The following is a 20,290-nucleotide window of genomic DNA, read 5'->3' as shown; positions in this document are numbered from 1 at the left end:
GAAGATGGTGACAGAGGATGATACAGTTGGATGGCATCATCGACTCAATGAACACGTGAGTGAAAGTCACTCAGCTGTGTCCAAATCTTTGCAAACCCATGGACTATACAGTCCATGGAATTCTCCAGGCCAGAATACTGAAGTGAGTAGCCTTTCCCTTCTCCAGGGGATCTTCCCAACCCAGGGATTGAAGCCAGGTCTCCCACATTGCAGGTGGATTCTTTACCAGCTGAGCCTCCAGGGAAGCCCAAGAATCCTGGAGTGGGTAACCTATCCCTTCTCCAGTGGATCTTCCCAACCCAGGAATCCATATGGGGTCTCCTGCATTGCAGGCAGATTCTTTACCAATTGAGCTACTGGGAGACATGAGTTTGAGCATATTCTGGGAAATAGTGAAGGACAGGGAAGCCTGGCATGCTGCAGCCATGAGGTCTCAAAGAGTTGAACACAACTTAGCAACTGAGCAACAACAACAACAACAACAAAAATTTAATATGGGAAACCCTGAAAACACTTTTATCAGATTACAATGGGAAGAAATTCAACCCTGGTAAGAACAGGGAGGAAACAGAGCAGGAAATACCCAAGAAAGGATTTGTTCCAGTTGTTGACCTCCCGGTGGTGTTGCAGAAACTTTAAATGTCACCTTTAATAAAAGCTCCATTTCACTCCTATGAGCTTCTGTATCTCACAGCTCACTGAGGTGTACATTTGAATAAGCTCAGCACCAGCAGCAGTAATTGTCAAGGATGCATTTCTTCCTGACAGTCACTAGAACTTGCTTACTTTGGGATCCTTTGAATCTCAGATTTCCCTGTAATAAAGACTCAGCACCTTCTGGCATATTCCTTCCTGCTCCTGAGGGGAGATCTTCCACAAAATGGATCTCAACTTCCTTCCTGCATAGCCATGTTTTCCACTACCCTTCTCATGTTGGGAATGCTCTTCATAGGGAATCAGTAACATTATATTCCATGCTCCTAGGTCTATAGAACAGAGTTCTGATTGAAATCTGAATAGAGACACTGTCTCATTATAGGCAGGTCTGTTCTGGTCTCACTGAATCGGCACTGTTGCTGCAGGAAGAACTGGAGGTCAGTTAGTGACCTGCCTGACAGCCACATCACTGGCTCTAAGAAGCCCCCTGAAGTGGAGGTGCAACTATACCTACCTGTAGTGAACTTCCTTATCTCTTCTTGTATGTCTACACATTAGGGTATGAAGGTAAAAAAAAAAAAGCTTTCTTTATCTAGCAGGGGCCTATAACAGGCATTCTAGGTTAAACACATTGCTTTGGCAACGTTCCAAGAAACCAACTCAGGTTGCTCCTTTCCTCTTTTCTCTCTTCTATTTAACTTCTCTAATACCCACTGTGTGCACAATAATAATTATTAATTCTTAATCAGCTTTATTTTTATACACTATTTCTCACAGTTCCTTTAGTAAACATTGGCAATAATCTTGAACTGTCCATCTGATCCCCGTGCCTACAGATCACTTCAATTTTACCTCAGTGAAAATAAACAGGTCCTTATTTTCCATTCTTTTTACCTCAAAATCCATATACACAGAACCATTATTATTCATACAGTCTGAGAAAAAGCAAAGACTTGCCTTGCATATGTTTTAAAAACCCTTATTTTTCTTTTAAAATAACCTACTAGAGACAAAGCACAGGGAAAAAATAATAGTTAACAGTTAAAATGTAGTTTGTGTAAAATAGATAACTAATGGGAAGTTGCAAAATAAGCAGGGAGCCCATACACAAACCCTTCATGGGGCTCAGCCCCTCCTCCAGCCACAGTCACACCATGAGGCCTCCATGAGGTCACCATAAGGCATTTGCAGTACTTAGTATTTCTTACCTACATTGGTATAGTTATAACCACAAACACTTTTTAGCCCTACAGATTTGGGATTTGGTTTTTTCCCTTCTCAATCTGTATCTCCTTCTGCACTATAATCTCTAATTATAACTAAAAGAATAGCTGATAAGATGCCAGAATTAAAAGAAATATTTCCCACAGTAAGCCAGGCTCCAAAACAGTAAACATGGAAAGCAACTAAAAGAAGAGAGAAATTTCTCCAGTAAATATATTATCCGGCTTGGTTGGGTGCCTCATGTTCAGGTCTGTCTCACCACGATGTGTCCCAACAGGCAACTGCACGCACTGGCATCCCATCCTATGAGTGCAGCAAAGTGAACAGAAAATATTTGCTCAGTGTTTAGTATGAACTTGATCACTTATAAAATATTTCTTATAGTTCTGGGGGCAAAAAAAGCTAAAATCCATTTTGCTGTCTACATCAAGGTCTTGGCAGGGTTGATTACTTCCAGATTCCCTGAGGAAGAATCTGTTTCCTTTCATTTTGTAGCTTGGAAGCCACTTGGATTCCATGGCTCAAGCCTCCTTCTTGATTCACTCCAACATCTCACTTCCATCACCATGGCTCCCTCATCTCCTGGAATCAAATATCTTTCTGACTCTGTCCTATAAGGTATAAAAATTGAATGCACAGAAATCTCAATTAAATAGAGCTGGCAGAAGAGGGGGAGCTCTCCTGACCTGTGGACATCACAGAGGGCAAAGGGAAGATGAAAGAAGCCTCTTCTTCCCTGGTCAGGACGCGGTCAATGGAAAGTCAAGGGCACTCTGTTTACTGTAACCCTCCTAATTTCCTTGTCTTCTCTATAAAAGCATTTCCTTTCCTTGTCCAGTGGGGACTTGAATGTGGCTCCTCATGGTTGCTGATCCAGACTGCAGTCCTTTGGTGATCTCAAATAAAATCACCTTTTATGGGGAAATACCTGGCAGTCTGCTGTTTGTTGCTGTGATTCTGTTTTTGTTCTATTTGTTCCTTTGTTTTGCTTTGCTTTTATATAGCGCATATAAGTAAAAACACAGTATTTATCTTTCTTTATCTGACTTATTTCGCTAAGTATAATACACTCCGTATCTATCCATGTTGTTCCATTTGGCACGATTACATTCTTTTTTTTTATATATTTGATTAATGTTCCACTGTAGTGTGTGTGTGTGTGTGTGTGTGTGTGTGTGTGTATAGATAGATAGTTAGATGGAAGATCGGTATTTTCTCTATCCATTCATCTCTGAATGAACACTTAGCTTGGTTCTGGATCTTGGTTATTGTAAATAATGCTACTATAAACATTTGGGTGCAGATACAGTTTTGAAGAGTTTTTTTTCCTTTGGATAAATACCCAGGAGTGGAATTGCTGGATTATATGGAAGTTATATTTTCAGTGTTTTGAGAGGAATCTCCATAATGTTTTCCATAGTAGTTGCAGCAGTTTCCAAACCAGCAGCAGTGCACTAGGGTTTCCTCTCTTCTGCATCCTCGCCACGCTTGTTATTTTTTTTTCTTTTGATGATAGCCATACTGATAGATGTGAGGTGACACCTCATTTTGACATAGATTTGCTCTTTTTCTGAATATTAAGAGACTTTGGGTATCTGTTCATGTACCTGTTGGCTAACTCTTTGAAAAAATGGCTACTCAGGTCCTAGGCCCATTTTTCTAATCAGACTGTGTTTTTGATATTGAGGTATATGATGTCTTTATGTATTTTGGACACTAACCCCTTATTGCAAATATCTACTCCCATTCAGTAGTTTGCCTTTTATTTTTGCTGGTGGTTTCTTTGCTGTGCATTAGATTTTAGTTTGATTAGGTCCCATTTATTTATTTTTGCTTTTGTTGCCCTTGCCTTTGAGACAGAAAAAAATATTACAAAGAGGAACATCAATGAACATACTGTCTATATTTTCTTTTATGAGTTTTAGGGTTTCAGGTCTTACATTTCAGTCTTTAATGCATTTTGAGTTTATATTTACATATGTTGTGAGAAAATATTCTAGTTTTGGTCTTATCCTTGTAGGCGTTCAGTATGGTCAACACAACTTCCTGAAGAAACCTGTCTTTTCCCCATTTTAAGAAGCTGGATAAAGTCATTCAGAGTAATATCTCTGTATGGCCACAGAGGGGCAACGCTGCTTCAGAGAAGATTAACTTTTGTCCCACATACACAGATTCTTCAAGGAGCCAGAAAGGATTCTTTAAATATCTATCAAATTTTTATCTCCAACTTTGGTTCAATTTACATCTATCATTCTTGCATGTATGTATGTATCCATCTACCTTCCTAAATAGTATCTGTGTATATTTGTCTAACAATTTGAAAAGTATGAATTTGAGAGTTAATGTCTCTGTAAATAATATATATTGTCCTTTAAGATTAAGACCACATTAGTTTCTCTAATATAAATTTATAATGTTTTCACCCAGATACAGCCCAAACTGCAATCACACTTAGTTAATCAGTTCCAGAATTCCCTTACCCCATTCTTTACTAAGAAATCTAGTGATGGTGTAAGTTCCAGTTCAAGCTGCTCCTCCATCAGAACTACTCTCTGACTGAGCCTGGAAGCGAGCCCATTATCATTTTCTTGAGTGCATCATATAGAAACACGTTTCTCTTTAGTAGCTTTTATCTTTTTTTTTAATTTTTATTTTTTAAATTTTAAAATCTTTAATTCTTACATGCGTTCCCAAACATCTGAATGCACTTGAGTATTGGGAGTGGGCTGACTGAAGAGTGTTATTTCTGTCTCTTTCTTAAATGAGACCCAAGTATGAGCATTTAGTTGGCACTTAGTATCGCTAGTAAATATATACTGAAGACATGTGTTAACAAACAAACAAAAAAAAGAATAAAAAAGAAAACACACCAAAATTTAACAATAAAAAATCTCCTTAGAGAGCTGGACTAGATGGGATTAGATTGAGGACTGGGAATGGTTATCATTGTTTCCTGTTGAACCGTGAAGATGTTTTTCTTTGAGAGTATCTGAGATCACATCAATGCAGAGACCACAAACTATTCTCTGTGCTTCAAAAATATGAGCTCCTTTGTTGCAGCCTGGCGGAGCAGAGACCAGAAGCTACCCCATGACTGGAGGGTGCGGCAAACTGCGCCCTTGTGATTGTCCTAGTAAGCATGCTGAAGGGACATTCTTGGGTAGACTTTCTCTCTGATCCGCTTTGCTGCCTACACCTGCCTCCGTCCCCATGGAAACAAAACAAGATGTTCCTGATCAACAGCAGAGCCTTAACTTTACTCCCTCTTTATGGTGTGCTAATCAAAGTCTCCAGTATAACTATTCACTAATGATCTCATGTGTCTTCTGCCAATAAAAGTGTGGGCTGAAAGGAGCCATTTTGTCTTCCTGCCATGGACAGCGGGAGGGCCCCCTGACTCCCCATTTGCCAAAATATATGTGTCTGTCTTTTCATTAGGCGCTCGCCCCCGTTTCAGGTCTTTCTCACCCGCTGTGCTGGAGGAGACACTCCTTAATTTCTGACTCTATAACCTGATGTGTTGACCTCAAAAGCCAAACTGATTCTTCACAGTTTTGTATTTTACCTGTGAGGTTAAGATGTAACTCAGGATGAGAACTACCAAAAATGTTTCATTACAGAATGATCATGGTCCCATATCTTCTGAATTCTGCAGAATTTTTCTAGTCAATTTTATCCTTTGGAAATCAAAGATCCTTCAGAATAGAATATTCCAGTGCTTCTCAATTTGTTTTCTCCATGCTTATTCTTGGAAATATTTTATTTGCCTGGTTTATATTTTAGAAGTAATATAAATTAAAATTGATTTAATTATCTTTTTTTTTCTACTTCTTAAGGTCATGTAAAGTGTGGAAACATCTGAACGATGGTGTTGAAATTTAAGTTACACCAGGGCAAAAAGACTATATATTCTTTATGTTCTAATGCATAAGCTTAGCTTGTGAAAGTGAAAGTGTTAGTTACTCAGTAGTTTCTGACATTGTGACCCTGCCAGGCTCCCTCTGTCCGTGGCAGTCTCCAGGCAAGAATACTGGGGTGGATTGCCATTTCTTTCTCCAGGGGATCTTCCTGACCTAGGGAACAAACCCAGGTCTCCTGCTTGGCGGGCAGATTCTTTACCATCCTAGCCACCAGGGAAGCTTAGCTAGTTATGATATATTTTGTCCCTTGTGTATTCTCAGTAGACTTTAAGCAGTTTGCAAACAAAAAAAAGAGAGAGAGAGGAGCCCCCTATACAGTAATCTTGTGACTTCTTGAGAGTCCCTCTCTTCCCCATTGTAATATAACATTATTCCCTATTAATACATCAAGTTGTCCTGATATGTGATATTTAAACTTCTAGGAGGTGTAGGAAAGGAAGAAGGGGATACTGTGGGAGAAATTCTAACATGCTCTTTATCCATTTAAGTTGGGGGTGTGCATTTCTGATTCCCAATTAATTTGATTTTTGGTGATTCTAAATTAGCACCAAATGAGAACTAGTACTTTTGAGAGAGATAGGTTTAAGTGAAAGCAATTGTGATAGGGTGAGGCCCACTGAAAGAAAAGCAGGTGTGAACTTCAAGTCAAAGTTCTAGCTGGCTGAGAAGAGCAGAACAGGAACTTGAGTTGCCGCTGAGCACTGGTGCCAGAAACAATGGACAAGATACTGGGAACATCATTTTTGATCCTGTGGCTTCAGCTAGTCTGTAAGTTGTGGAGGAGAAAACCTAGGCTACTTTGTTAATTAGGGGGACTGAGACAATTGGATTACAAACAAGTTCATGCAGATAGAAACTTTAAAAAAGGAATATATTTTATGGAATTAATGGCTTTTATCTCTTTTAGCAGGGGTGAATGGACAACAGAAGGAAAAAAGTGACCAACAGCAGGTCAAACAGAGCCCTCGATCTCTGACAGTCCAGGAAGGAGAGATTTCCATTCTGAACTGTAGTTATGAGAGCAGTTTGTTTAACTACTTCCCGTGGTACCGACAATATCCTGGTAAAGCCCCTGCATTCTTGATAGCCATACGTTCAGTTGTAAATGAAATGGAAGATGGAAGACTCACAGTTTTCCTCAATAAAAGTGCCAAACAGCTCTCATTGCATATTGCAACTTCCCAGCCTGGAGACTCAGCCACCTACTTCTGTGCAGCAAGTGCACAGTGCTCCACAGACACCTGCAGCCTGTACCCAAACCTGCAGCCGAGGCTCCAGACACACCCTGCTGTGCATATGAAACGTGCACACACACAATTTGTGCATAAAAAGTCTTAATATATTTAAGAAAATGAAATTATACAGAATTTATTCTTTCATCAAAATGGAATTGATACAGAAAATCAGTTGTTAAAAGATGTCTCTAAAAACTCCCAAACATTTGGAATACATGCACTAACTTAAAAATAACCATGGGTTAAAGAAACAATTACAATGACTTTAGAAAATATTTTGAAAGTAAATATTGTGAGAGCACATGATATAAACATGTATGAGGTGCAGCTAAAATAATACATGGAAGGAAATTTATCTTTTTAAATACTTGTATGACTAAAGAAAAAAAAGTTGAAAACTATTAAGACTTGCAGCAAAAGATGATGGAAAAGCAAATTAAACTCATCACCAACTGAAAGAGGTCAATAAGAAAATGTTGGATTGGTGAAATACAAAGAATACTATGGAGATAACCATGAAATACAAAGTCAACTTTGTTAAAAAGATTAATAACATTGATATATTCCTAGGTAGAATTATCTACGGAAAAAATAAAAAAACACAAATTATAAATATTAATAATAAAAAAGAAAACTATTCTGCAGGTTCTATAATGTTTTAAGGGAAATGAATAAATATCATTAAGTTTTTGTCACTTTGTAAGTGTATAGAGGTAGATCTACACAGGTTGGGAAAACTTATATTTTGAAAAAGTGCAACGACAACTCAATAGAAGTGACATAGTCTCATGAGCAAATGACATTGGGACAATTGAATATTGTTGGGAAATAATCGAAACTTGGCCTAAATATCACATCTTATACAAAACTTTGAGCACAGTCTCAAAATGGACCTTCAGTTCAGTTCAGTTGCTCAGTCACGTCTGTCTCTTTGCAACCATGGACTGCAGCACACCAGTTTTCCCTGTCCAGTACCAACTCCCTGAGCCTGCTCAAACTCATGTCCATTAAGTTGATGATGCCATCCAACCATCTCATCCTCTGTTGTCCCCTTCTCCTCCTGCCTTCAGTCTTTCCCAGCATCAGGGTCTTTTCCAATGAATCAGTTCTTTGCATCAGGTGGCCAAAGTACTGTAACTTCAGCTTCATCATCAGTCCTTCCAACAAATATTCAGGGTTCATTTCTTTTAGGATTGACTGTTTTGATCTCCTTGATGTCTAAGGGGCTCTCAAGAATCTTCTCCAACACCACAGTTCAAAAGCACCAGTTCTTCAGCACTCAGCTTTCTTTATGGTCCAACTCTCACATCAATACATAACTGGTGGAAAAACCATAGCTTTGACTAGACAGACCTTTGTCCTATACCATATTTTGACAAAGATCCGTATTCCTAACCCAGCCTAACTTAACGGTGCTCAACATTTACATTAGTGTACAGTTGGAAGAAATCATCTAACATAAAGTCTATTTTATACAACAGTGTTGAAAATATGCAATTCCTTGAGTGCTGTACAAAAATTGGCGTGCTGCATGGGGTTGCAAAGAGTCAGATATTACTGAGTGACTGAACTGAACTGAACTGAAAGTGGGGCTCCCAGGTGGCACTCATGGTAAAGAATCTGGCCTGCCAATGCAGGTAACGTAACAGACTTGGGTTCAACCCCTGGATCAGGAAGATGCCCTGGAGGAGGACATGGCAGGCCACTCCCATAATCTTGCCTGGAGAATTTCATGGACAGAGGAACCCGGTGGGCTTCAGTCCATAGGGTTGCAAAGAGTCAGACATGACTGCAGTGACTGAGCACAGATACACTGAAAGTGAAAAGCAGAGTGACTGTATGAGCACAGAATGAATGCAAGTGGGCGGGTTGTTTACCATCATGATCTCAGGGTGGGCCAGAAGCTCAGTTCACTGCTGCTGCCCAGAATCACCAGAGAATATACACCACATCTTGTTAGCATGGGAAAAGATCAAATTTAAAAATTCAAAGCACGGTTACCACTGAATGTGTATCACTTTCTTACCACTGTAAATTTAAAAATCTGAAGTCAAAACATCGTAAGTTGGTGAGTCTGTAGTGATTAAAACATGTTGATACTTGCAATAGCCTAGATGGGGATTCCTAGATGGGTCAGTGGTAAAGAATCTGCCTGCAGTGCAGAAGACCCAGGTTTGATGCCTGGGTCAGGAAGATCCCCTGGAGAAGGAAATGGCAACCCCCTCCAGTATTCTTCCCTGGAAAATTCCAAGGACAGAGGGGCCTGGCAGGCTACAGTACACGGGGTCTAAAAAGAGTACGACATGACTTAGCAACTAAACAACAATAGCCAGGATGGACCTCAGGAAGTTATGCTGAATGAAAGAAAAATCAGTCTCAGAGGCTACATGATGTATGTCTACACTTATTGGATTACTATGATTATATATATGGTGTGGTTCTGCTTACACAATATTCTCAAAAGGACAAAATATAGAGCTAAAAAGGATATTAGTAGTTACTGGGATTATAAAGAGTTGCAGGGATAGGGAGGGTATGCAAAGAGGGTTTTTTTAGAGAGATGTGTCATGATTTTAGTGGTGGTACAAGAACCTATATATGTGATAAAACTTCATAGAGCTTCATACCAGAACCAAAGAGCACATATAAAAACTGATATATAAGATTATGGTCTGTATTTTGATAAAAATGTCATCAATATCAATTTACTAATAAATATGTGATTATTATATTAATATATATCTATATTTTATAACATCATGCTGCTGCACAGGCTGATGCAGTCATTCATGATCTCCTCTGCTTAGTTACAAATAATTTCAAGCCCAGGCATTAGCTACCTGCCAGCACTCAAAAGTCAAATGGGACAGAAGAGTAGATGTCCCAGATAAATACAAACTCATCTCCCTGCTTCACTCATTCATGAGTCATTTTGATCTTAAATTCCATGAACTGGCACTGTTTTAGACCTTGCCTGTATGTTTCTTTTCTACTTGTCTATTTGCCTTTGGTTCTTTTACATTAATTCATCCATTACAACATTGAAACCAAATGGAAGATGGACAGCTACATTCCACATGAACATGAAACAGCGCACAGAGCTTCAGTCACCAACTTCTGTGGTATTGACAGGTACTAAGTGCCTGCAGTCTGTAGATACTGAGTTTTGTAGAAGTGCATTATAGCAGTACATCAGAGAAAGATCTGGCATGTTTATCTTAACTTTATTTTACAAAGAGAAATAATAAGGAGTGACTGAGAAGTTAGACTGAATACTCTGGACCAATGAGATAAAAAATGTGACATTTGGATGATTCTAGTACACATGATCTAATAAGAACAATTCTACAGTTAGAGGCAACAGGATTGAATAGCCTGATTTCCCTCAAAGTCTAATACATAAGACTCAATATCAGATTTCAAAAGAATAATATTTTATTTGTTATAATTTCATTTAAATATAAACCATCGAATAGACTCTGAAATTCAGATGAACTAATCATGATTTTTAAATCATTTCATGTTGAAGTAGCTTTATTTATTGAAAAATCTAAGTAGAGTCCTGGAATTCAGTATATATATATATAAAAGATGAGACATTAATTACTTTGGTTAAGATTGCTTTTCACTCAGAAGGCCTAAGATCTGTGAAAGTTTTAAAATAGTCACTAGATTCTGGATGGAGGAAAGTAAGTATAGGCTAAATGAATGACCAATCAGTCAATTACAAGAATGTTTCAGAGGCTATACTAAGTTATATCTTAAACAAGATGGAAAAAATTATTTTACTGAATAAATACCAATGTATGTCAACTTGTTTAACCTTCAGTTTCCCTCAGTTTAAACCTTTAACATTAATTGCTTTCTTCATGCCCCTTTTCAAGATCTGCCAAACTTAATGACCAGGGAAAGACAAGTGGACAAAGTAAAGGTTTGTAGTGAGCCAGACTTTTTCCCATCTGGGCACAGACAAGCTGGTCTATGAACATGACAAACCCCACTTCCTGTCTGGGGGAGGAGCCACACAGGAGCCAGGTGCCGTGTATATGTGCTGTCTGGCACTTAAAGAATTCTTAGCTTGAGGCAGAATTAAACACATTTATGTACAGAATCCGTGCCTCATGCCGCTCTCCAGCCTGCTCTGGGTGCTCCTGGCCTTCACCTTCTCTGGTAGGGATGCTTCCAAACATGGGTGTGTGTGTTCAGGGTGAAAGGGCTGCACACAGGCACGTGGAGCTTCACAGGGACTTGGGGAGGAAAGGAGCACTGGGGAAAAGCAAGCGTCGTAGGATTTCAGTTTGGTTTGTAAATATTTAGGTCCAAAATAGGTCTAATTTCTACATTATTTTGTCCACTACTTCAGCTCTGTTTTCTTCTTTTTTCCACAGGATCTGGTGTGGCCCAGAGTGTTACTCAAGACCAGCCAGTCATAATCAGTGAAGTGGGGAAGACAATCACCCTGAACTGTCGGTATGAAACAAGTTGGGACATGTACACCTACTGGATATTTTGGTACAAGCAGCTTTCCAGTGGACAGATGACTTATCTTATTCGTCAGTATTCAGAAGGTGGGAATGCAAGGGACGGCCGCTACTCTGTAAACTTCCAGGAAGCTCATAAGTCCATCAGCCTCACCATTTCAGCCCTAGAGCTGGAAGATTCTGCAATGTACTTCTGTGTTCTCAGAGCATCACAGTGCTTGAAGTAATAGGAAAGGCTGAACAAAAACCCCAGAACTAAATAAAAGAGAGACACCCTGCTGCAGGACCCCAGCTGAAATGCACACCTGCAGACCCCAGACAAGAAATGGTAGTCCTGCAGTTGCTTCATCTGTAGTCTGGATCAGAAGATTTAATTCTAAATAAAAGCATCTTTGATTTCATTTGGAAGCAGGTGTCCAGATTGACTGTCGACTAATATGTTCTCCTCTTGAATTCTTGACTTTAAGTCAATCATACAGAAGATGTATAAAGTCGTCTAAAGCTGTAAACTTGCTCCATAATAATTTAAAGTGACAGTTTCACTAAAATACACTCATCACAAATCTGGGTATAGTTATCATGAATCATCAAGAAAATCATTTCCTTAGTCCTTTCTTCTTAGATTTGTGTCACTTAAGGTACAGTCAGAGAAGCAGAACCACTAGTGGTATCTGTTGAATAAGAAATTAGTTATAAAGATTAGAATTCAGGCAATTGCTAGGTCTGGTAGAAGAGTGTATACAAAGCGGTTATCTTAGTATCTGGTGTTGAGACTGAATTTAGTGTTAGTTGGTTGGAGTAACGTTTGTAGAAGAACATTGAATAGAGACTGAAGCATGGACGAACTGTGACTCACAATGACATACTAGAACCGTGAAGATAATGGAGCTCACAAAGACACTAAAACTTGTCTATGTCTCACCTCCCTCCATTTCACAGTAGTGGGTGACCTTAGGAGAAGTAGGTGTCATTTGGCATCATGCTTACATACATATTTGGACCAAGACAAAGAGAAGATGAGGAGGAGATTTGGTTGGAAGCGAAGGAGTTCTGAGTCAACAATAAAATGAGCTATCAGATCAGCAGTAACACGTGTGAGTAACCATAGTCCCTGGAGCCCTGCACCAAACCCCCAAACACAAAAACTATGGCTGCTTCATCACAACTATCTTCCAAATGTTAGGCAAGTTCCTTTGGTGGCCAACCCTAAGTCAGAACAATATGGGAAGCACATTCTGGGAAAGATGTTTCAGTTAGTTAAGATAGATCAAAGCTGCTATTTGGTAACTTGTCATCCATCTGTACACTTTTAACCACTTTTGAATAAGGACGATTGGAAAGCTATGCTTCTTGCTCATGTTGTTGTAGCTGTTCAGTCACTAAGCCGTGTCTGACTGTGACTCCATGGACTGCAGTTCACCAGGCTTCTCTGTCTTCCACTATCTCCCAGAGTTTGCTCAAATTCAAGTCCATTGATTTGGTGGTACCATACAATCGTCTCATCCTCTGCTGCCCTCTTCTTTTGCCTTCAATCTTTCCCAGCATCAGGCTTGGTCTTTTCCAATGAGTTGGCTTTTCTCACTGAGTGGGCTAAAGTATTGGAGTTTCAGCTTCAGCATCAGTCCTTATAATGAATATTCAGAGTTGATTTCCTTCGGGATTGACTACTTTGATCTCCTTGCAGTCCAAGGGACTCTCAAAAGTCTTCTCCAGCACCACACTTCTTGCAATTATGATGCAGTAATTCCTCATTCATTCCAAAATTTTCTAGCCATATCCTTCAAAGATTAGAGCAAGTTCATTTATCCATTTGTAGGTGATGTTACTTTATCTTCTAGCTAGTCACACTCTCCCGATGAATCCTGTATCTTTACTACTGAGATAAAATAAGATATAAGATTGAGTTATGTTAACATACCTTTCTTATGTTACTACATGCAGGAAAATAGGAGAGGGGAGTTAAAATTGGTTAATTAGTTCTTAGTTAGTTCAGTCGCTCAGTCGTGTCCGACTCTTTATGACCTATGGACTGTAGTCCTCCAGGCTCCTCCATCCATGGGAGTTTTCAGGAAAGAATACTGGAGTGGGTTGCCATTTCCTTCTCCAGGGGATCTTCCTGACCCAGGGATAGAAGCGGGGTCTCCCACATTACAAGGAGACTCTTTACCGTCTGAGCCAACCAGGGAATCCCAGGGAATAGACTACTTAGCCAAATAGATATATATTGCGGTTCTTACTATGCTACCTACCATATGTGTGACCTCAAGTTAGTTGCTCGATCTCTTTCAGCTTTAGTTTTCTTGTTTGTAAGTTGGAAATAATATCTCTATTGCATATCATTTCTATTAGAATACTGTGCAGAAAGATAATTTAACACACAGCATTTGTGCACATTTATAAATTGGTGATTTGAAAGTTTATAAATTTTATTGAAATTTTATGTAAAAGATTCCTAACCAAAGTGTGCTTCCTGCTTCATTTGCAGTCCCAATCTCTCTCAAGTTGAATAACAGCAGTCCATCCCAAGGCAACCCAATTCTGAAAGGTTGTCAGCTTTCTTTGCATTGTGAGCACATAAGAGATATCCACAATGTTTGTGAAGCTGGTCTCAAGAAAGCAGTGTTTGAGTCCTCATTTTGAATCACAGGAATTTGATTCTAGGGCAGAAATGGTGTATTTCTAGCACATGTATGTGGTCTCATCTCTGGCTGGACAACAAGATCCATACCTGAAGCAGAATGTTCCACAGACCTAGGCTGCAGAACTTTCCTCTGTTGAGGATACTTGATCAGAATAAATGGAGAGGAGCACTTTGCCAGCCTCATTACTGATCCTGTGGCTTCATCCAGCCCAGCATTTCACATGCTGTACTCTGCATAGAAGTTAAATAAGCAGGGTGACAATAGACAGCCTTGATGTACTCCTTTCCCGATTTGAACCAGTCCATGTCCAGTTCCATGTCCAATACTCACTGTTGCTTCTTGACCTGCATACAGATTTCTCAGGAGGAATGTTATGTGGTCTGGCATTCCCATCTCTTTCAGAATTTCCCATGGTTTGTTGTGATCCACACAGTCAAAGGCTTTGGCATAGTCGATAAAGCAGATGTTTTTCTTGAACTCTCTTGCTTTTTCTATATTTCAGCTGATGTTGGCAATTTGATCTGGCTCCTCTGCCTTTTCTAAATCCAGCATGAACATCTGAAAGTTCATAGTTCACATAGTGTTGAAGCCTGGCTTGGAGAATTCTGAGCATTACTTTGCTAGCATGTGAGATGAGTGCAATTGTGCAATAGTTCAGACATTCTTCAGCATTGCCTTTCTTTGGGATTGGAATGAAAACTGACTTTTTCCAGTGCTGTGGCCACTGCTGAGTTTTCCAAATTTGCTGGCATATTGAGTGCAGCACTTTCCCAGCATTATCTTTTAAGATTTGAAATAGCTCAACTGGAATTCCATTGCCTCCACTGGCTTTGTTAGTAGCGATGCTTCCTAAGGCCCACTTGACTTCATATTCCAGGATGTCTGGCTCTAGGTGAGTGATCACATCATCATGGCTTTCTGCCTCATGAAGATCTTTTCTGTATAATTCCTCTGTGTATTCTTGCTACCTTTTCTTAATATCTTCTGCTTCTGTTAGGTCTATATCATTTCTGTCCTTTATCGTGCCCATCTTTGCATGAAATGTTCCCTTAGTAACTCTAATTTTGTTGAAGAGATATCTAGTCTTTCTCATTCTACTGTTTTCCTCTATTTCTTTTCATTGATCAATGAGGAGGGCTTTCTTATCTCTCTTTGCTCTTCTTTGGAGCTTTGCATTCCAATGGATATATTGCTCCTTTTCTCCTTTGCCTTTCTCTTCTCTTCTTTTCTCAGCCATTTGTAAGCCCTCCTTAGACAAACATTTTGCCTATACTCTAATAAAAAGTTTAAAAACAGAAAGCAAATGGTGTTTTAAATGGGATGGCAAAATAATTGTCCTGAATATGTATCAGTGAATGACACCTAGTTTCTTCCTCAATTCCCTCAGCTCAAACCTTTATTACTAACTGCTTTTTCAACACCCTCCCCCCTTTCAGGATCAGCCTAACTTAACTGCCAGTGAAAGAAAAATAGACAAAGTAAAAGTCTGTGGTGAGCCAGATGTTTTTCTCATCTGTACACAGACCACATGATGTATGAATATGACCAACATCACTTCCTGTTTGAAGGAGTCATACAAGAACTGAGGTATTATGCATATATGCTGCCAGGCACACAAAAACACTGGACTCTCAGCTTGAGGCAAAACTGAGCACATTTGTGTAGGGGAATTCATGCCTCATGCTGCTCTCCAATCTGCTCTGGGTGTTCCTGGCCTCCACCTTCTCTGGCAGGGATGCTTCCAAACATGGATGCCAGTGTTCAGGGTGAAAGGACTGTACACAGGCACGTGGTGTTTCACAAGGACTTGAGGAAAGGAGGATTGGGGGAAAGCAAGCATCTTATGATTTCAGTGTGTTTTTTAGGAGGGTGATCTGAAATGAGTCTAGTTCCTACACTATTTTGTTCACTGTTTCATCTCTGTTTTCTGATTTTTCCCACAGGATCTGGTATAGCCCAGAAAGTTATTCAAGATCAACCAGACATATTCACTCAGATTGGAGAGGCAGTCACCATGAACTGTCTGTGTGAAACAAGTTGGAGCAGTTACAACATTTTTTGGTATAAGCAACCCCCCAGTGGAGAGATGATTTTCCTTACAAGGGATGGCCACTACTCTATAAACTTTCAGAGATCATGTAAATCCTCCAGCCTCACCATTTCAACCTTACAACTGGAAGATTCTGCAAAGTACTCCTCTGCTCTCTTTGAATTCACAGTGCCCGAGGTAATGGAAAAAGCTGAACAAAAGCCCCAGAGCTTAATAAGAGAGAGCCCCTCTGCTGTAGGACCACAGCTGAGATACACACCTGTAGATCCTAGACAAGAAATGGTAGTCCTGTGGTTGCTTCATCTGTGGTCTGCATCAGAGGATTTAAATCTAAATAAAATTTCCTTCCATAACATATGGAAGCAGGTGTCCAGAGTAACTCTCTACTGATAACATTCTTCTCTTGAATTTTGGACTTTAAATCAACCACACAAAATATGTGTAAAGTTTTCTAAATTTGAAAACTTGCGCCACAATAATATAAAATGATAGTTTCACCTAAAGATCCTGACATCACAAATCTGGGTCTAGAATCTGAAATCATCGTGAAAATAATTTCCTTAGTCCTTTCCTTTTAGGGCTTCCCGGACACTAGGGGCAAAGAACTCACTTGCTAATGCAGGAGGCATTAGAGACACAGATTTGATCCCTAGTTTGGGAAGATCCCCTGGAGGAGGGCACGGCCACCCACTACAATATTCTTGCCTGGAGAATGCTTTGGACAGAGGAAGTTGGTGGGCTACAGTCCATGGGGTTGCAAAGAGTCAGACACAACTGAAGAGACTTATCATACAGTCTTCTTAGACATCGTTTCAGGGCCCATTCAGAGGAGAAACACCAGTGATGTATAGAAAGAGATTAGTTATAAGGATTATTCACAGGCAGGGGCTAGAGCTGGTGGAAGAGTCTATAAAAGCTATTATATTTGTATTTGATTTGAGCTTGAGATCACTGTAAGTCAACTAAAGTACCACTTATGAAGGAAAGTTGGATGTGGCAACTGGACAAACTGTAGACCAACTGTGGACAAACTGGAAAGAGCATGGACAGACTGTGACATGTACATGAGGACAATGGAACCCACAAGACACACTAAAACTCGTCTTTCTCTTGCCTCCTTCAGGCTCACAGTAATGGGTGAACTTCAGAAGTTTGCCATCATGTTACATGCATACTTGGTCAAAGACGAAGAGAACATGAGTAAGAGATCTGGTGGGAGGTTGAAGAGTTGTGAGTCAACAATAAGTTGAACTAGCAGACCAGCAGCAACATTTTGAGTTGCCATAGTCTCTGGAGCCCTGAATCAATCTGCAGAACCTAGAAACATGACTACTTCCTCACACGTACCTCCCAAATCTTACATAAATCTCTTTCATGGCCAACCATAACCCAGAACAATATAGGGAAGCAAATTCTGGGAAATAGATGAAGTTGAGACAGTACAAATCCACCATAATAGCTTAACTAGTTAACTTCCCTCCTTGTTAACTAAGCATTCATCATTACCTCTTTGAACACCACAACTTTGAATAAGGACTACAGGAAAACTAAGCTTCCTGTTAATATGATGCAATTATCCTTTTTCAGCCCAAACAAGCTCTCTCCTTCAAAGAGAATACCAAGTTCATTTATCTATTTAAGGGTGACAATCTTTCCTCTTCTAGCTGAATCACACTCTCCAATTGACCCTGTATCTTTACTACAGAGATACAATGAGATATAAGATTAACTTGTAGCAGCACATTTTCTGTTACCAGAGGCAGACAAAGAGGAGAGGGAAGCTAAAAATGGCTAATGTATATATAAATATATTCATCTACAATGAAAATAATTTCACAAATATTCTAGGTTGTGTTACTGCAAATGACCACAAGATTGTAACTGGTATTTATAACTACCTCATCCATTACCCATTCCATAACCTCTTAACATAGCAAGAACCTCTACTCACTGTTGTACTTGATTTCCTATAAAACAAGCTTCTATTTCAGGAGCAATGCTGTGCGGAAAGTCATAAAGATGAATAAGGAATTCTGTTAGTTGACCACTGTGGTTTTGGCAGAAGTTTGCAAGGTGTTGAAGACAAATTCAAGGGTCTATTTTAGTGGAAAAAAATCGTGTTAATAGGCAGGGGAAATTGATATGTTGTATTCCGGGAAACATCATTAAGAACAATACTTGTCTTCTCATCACAAGCAATAGCAATGAAAAAAGGAAAGCATTTGTAAAGTTTTTAAAGAAAACAAACAAAACTTTCAAGGAAGCTTCTAATGAGCATGAAAGCATATTTTTAAATTGTCTTTTTAATCAAAAAGCACTGCTAGGGGAAATTAACAATAACACAATAATAGTGGAAGACTTTAATACCCCACTCACAACTATGGAGAGATCAACTAAACAGAAAATTAACAAAGAAACACAAACTTTAAATGATACAATAGACCAGTTAGACCTAATTGATATCCATAGGACATTTCACCCCAAAACAATGAATTTCACCTTTTTCTCAAGTGCTCATGGAACCTTTTCCAGGATAGATCACATTCTGGGCCATAAATCTAGCCTTGGTAAAGTCAAAAAAAATGAAATCATTCCAGGCATCTTTTCTGACCACAATGCAGTAAGATTAGATCTCAATTACAGGAGAAAAACTTAAAAATTCTAACATATGGAGGCTGAACAACACGCTTCTGAATAACCAACAAATCAGAGAAGAAATCAAAAAAGAAATCAAAATATGCATAGAAATGAATGAAAATGAAAACACAGCAACCCAAAACCTGTGGGACACTGTAAAAGCAGTGCTAAGGGGAAAGTTCATAGCAATACAGGCATACCTTAAGAAACAAGAAAAAAGTCAAATAAATAACCTAACTCTACACCTAAAGCAACTAGAAAAGTAAGAAATGAAGAACCCCAGGGTTAGTAGAAGGAAAGAAATCTTAAAAATTAGGGCAGAAATAAATGCAAAAGAAACAAAAGATGCCGGGAGCCACCACGGGAGAGCCCACCCATGACACAGGTCATGCGGAGAAGACCTGACAGGCAAAGGCAGGTCAGGATTCGAGAGACTCCCTAGACCTGCTCGAGCATCTACCTCAAAAACCAGAATCTGTCTGTCTTACTATTTTGTGCCTTTCACCAACTCTTCTGACATTAACAGGGGGCTATCCTTGACCACATTTCTCTGGAGAAAATCAAACTTAGGGCTCTAGCTAATAAGTCTCTTGGACATGAAAGGAATATTTCAATTCAAACCCCCCTGTTAGCATTCTAGCTTGTCTGACAGGTTTATCCAGACTCTTGCAGCTATGAATATGATTATTCACAGCTTCCCAACTGTGAGAGGCATGGGAAGCCTAAAAATATAGAGCCTTTCAAAGAGTTAAAAACTATTAGAGTAGTGCTGGTGTAGGATTTCACTGTTGAGTCAATGCTTGCTGCCAAGTTTCCATATCTCTTATCCATTGTGCACCTGGAAGTGCATTAGTTAACATAGTTGGAATAAAAAAAAAAAAACAAGAAGCAGCCTTGAAATTAACCATATCAGACCTTTGAGCTAATTGGTTCTTTCTTTGTTGTAACTTACTGCACCTTTGCTCTGTGAGAAATGTAACTCTGTTTAATACTTTCTGAGGCTGACACAGATTAGAAATATAAAGAAAAAACATTTCAAGGGAAAATAAGTTTTCTGGTTGAGCAGCCTTTATTGAAAGAGGGTCATAAAATGTTCACAGGCTTCCAAGGCCAGAAGATAATGTACACAACATTGTTTATGGGAAAGGTATGCAGAAAAAAATCCTGGTTTTAATAAAGACAAAACAGATGTAATGTTTGGGCTGACACTGTATGACTTTGCATCTTTCATTTCCCTCTATGTACAAGTCAAGATATAAAAGTTCTTTTTGAAAATAAAGTTACAGGCTTTGCTCACCGAAGAAGCTTGGTCTCCTCGTGTCTTTCTTTTTCTTTCTTTCTTTCTCTCTTTTACTCTGTTCTTCAGGCTAATCCCTTGGAGCATAGAGGCTCTCTGCATTCACTTATCTGCCTGGGCTTCTAAGACCTGAATGGGAAGGTGCTC

The 20,290-nt window shown here is 39.3% G+C and overlaps 1 protein-coding gene and 1 gene segment (V, D, J or C); both read left to right on the top strand.

Annotated features, from left to right (window-relative positions):
* Positions 1-19,891, top strand: part of LOC121820038 (uncharacterized) — a 234,431-nt gene extending 214,540 nt beyond the window's left edge. The window contains exon 4 of the mRNA XM_060418973.1: positions 19,581-19,891. The gene's annotated coding sequence lies outside the window, so the exon portion shown is untranslated. The remainder of the gene's footprint in view (positions 1-19,580) is intronic.
* LOC114115871 (T cell receptor delta variable 1-like) lies at positions 11,097-11,851 on the top strand. The segment is given in 2 exon segments: positions 11,097-11,206; positions 11,425-11,851. Coding segments are annotated over 2 exon segments (369 nt in total).
* Positions 19,892-20,290: the final 399 nt, after the last annotated feature.

Source organism: Ovis aries, chromosome 7 (genome assembly GCF_016772045.2).
Source record: "Ovis aries strain OAR_USU_Benz2616 breed Rambouillet chromosome 7, ARS-UI_Ramb_v3.0, whole genome shotgun sequence".
Classification (NCBI taxonomy): Eukaryota; Metazoa; Chordata; class Mammalia; order Artiodactyla; family Bovidae; genus Ovis; species Ovis aries.
This window is presented reverse-complemented; position numbering and strand designations above follow the sequence as displayed.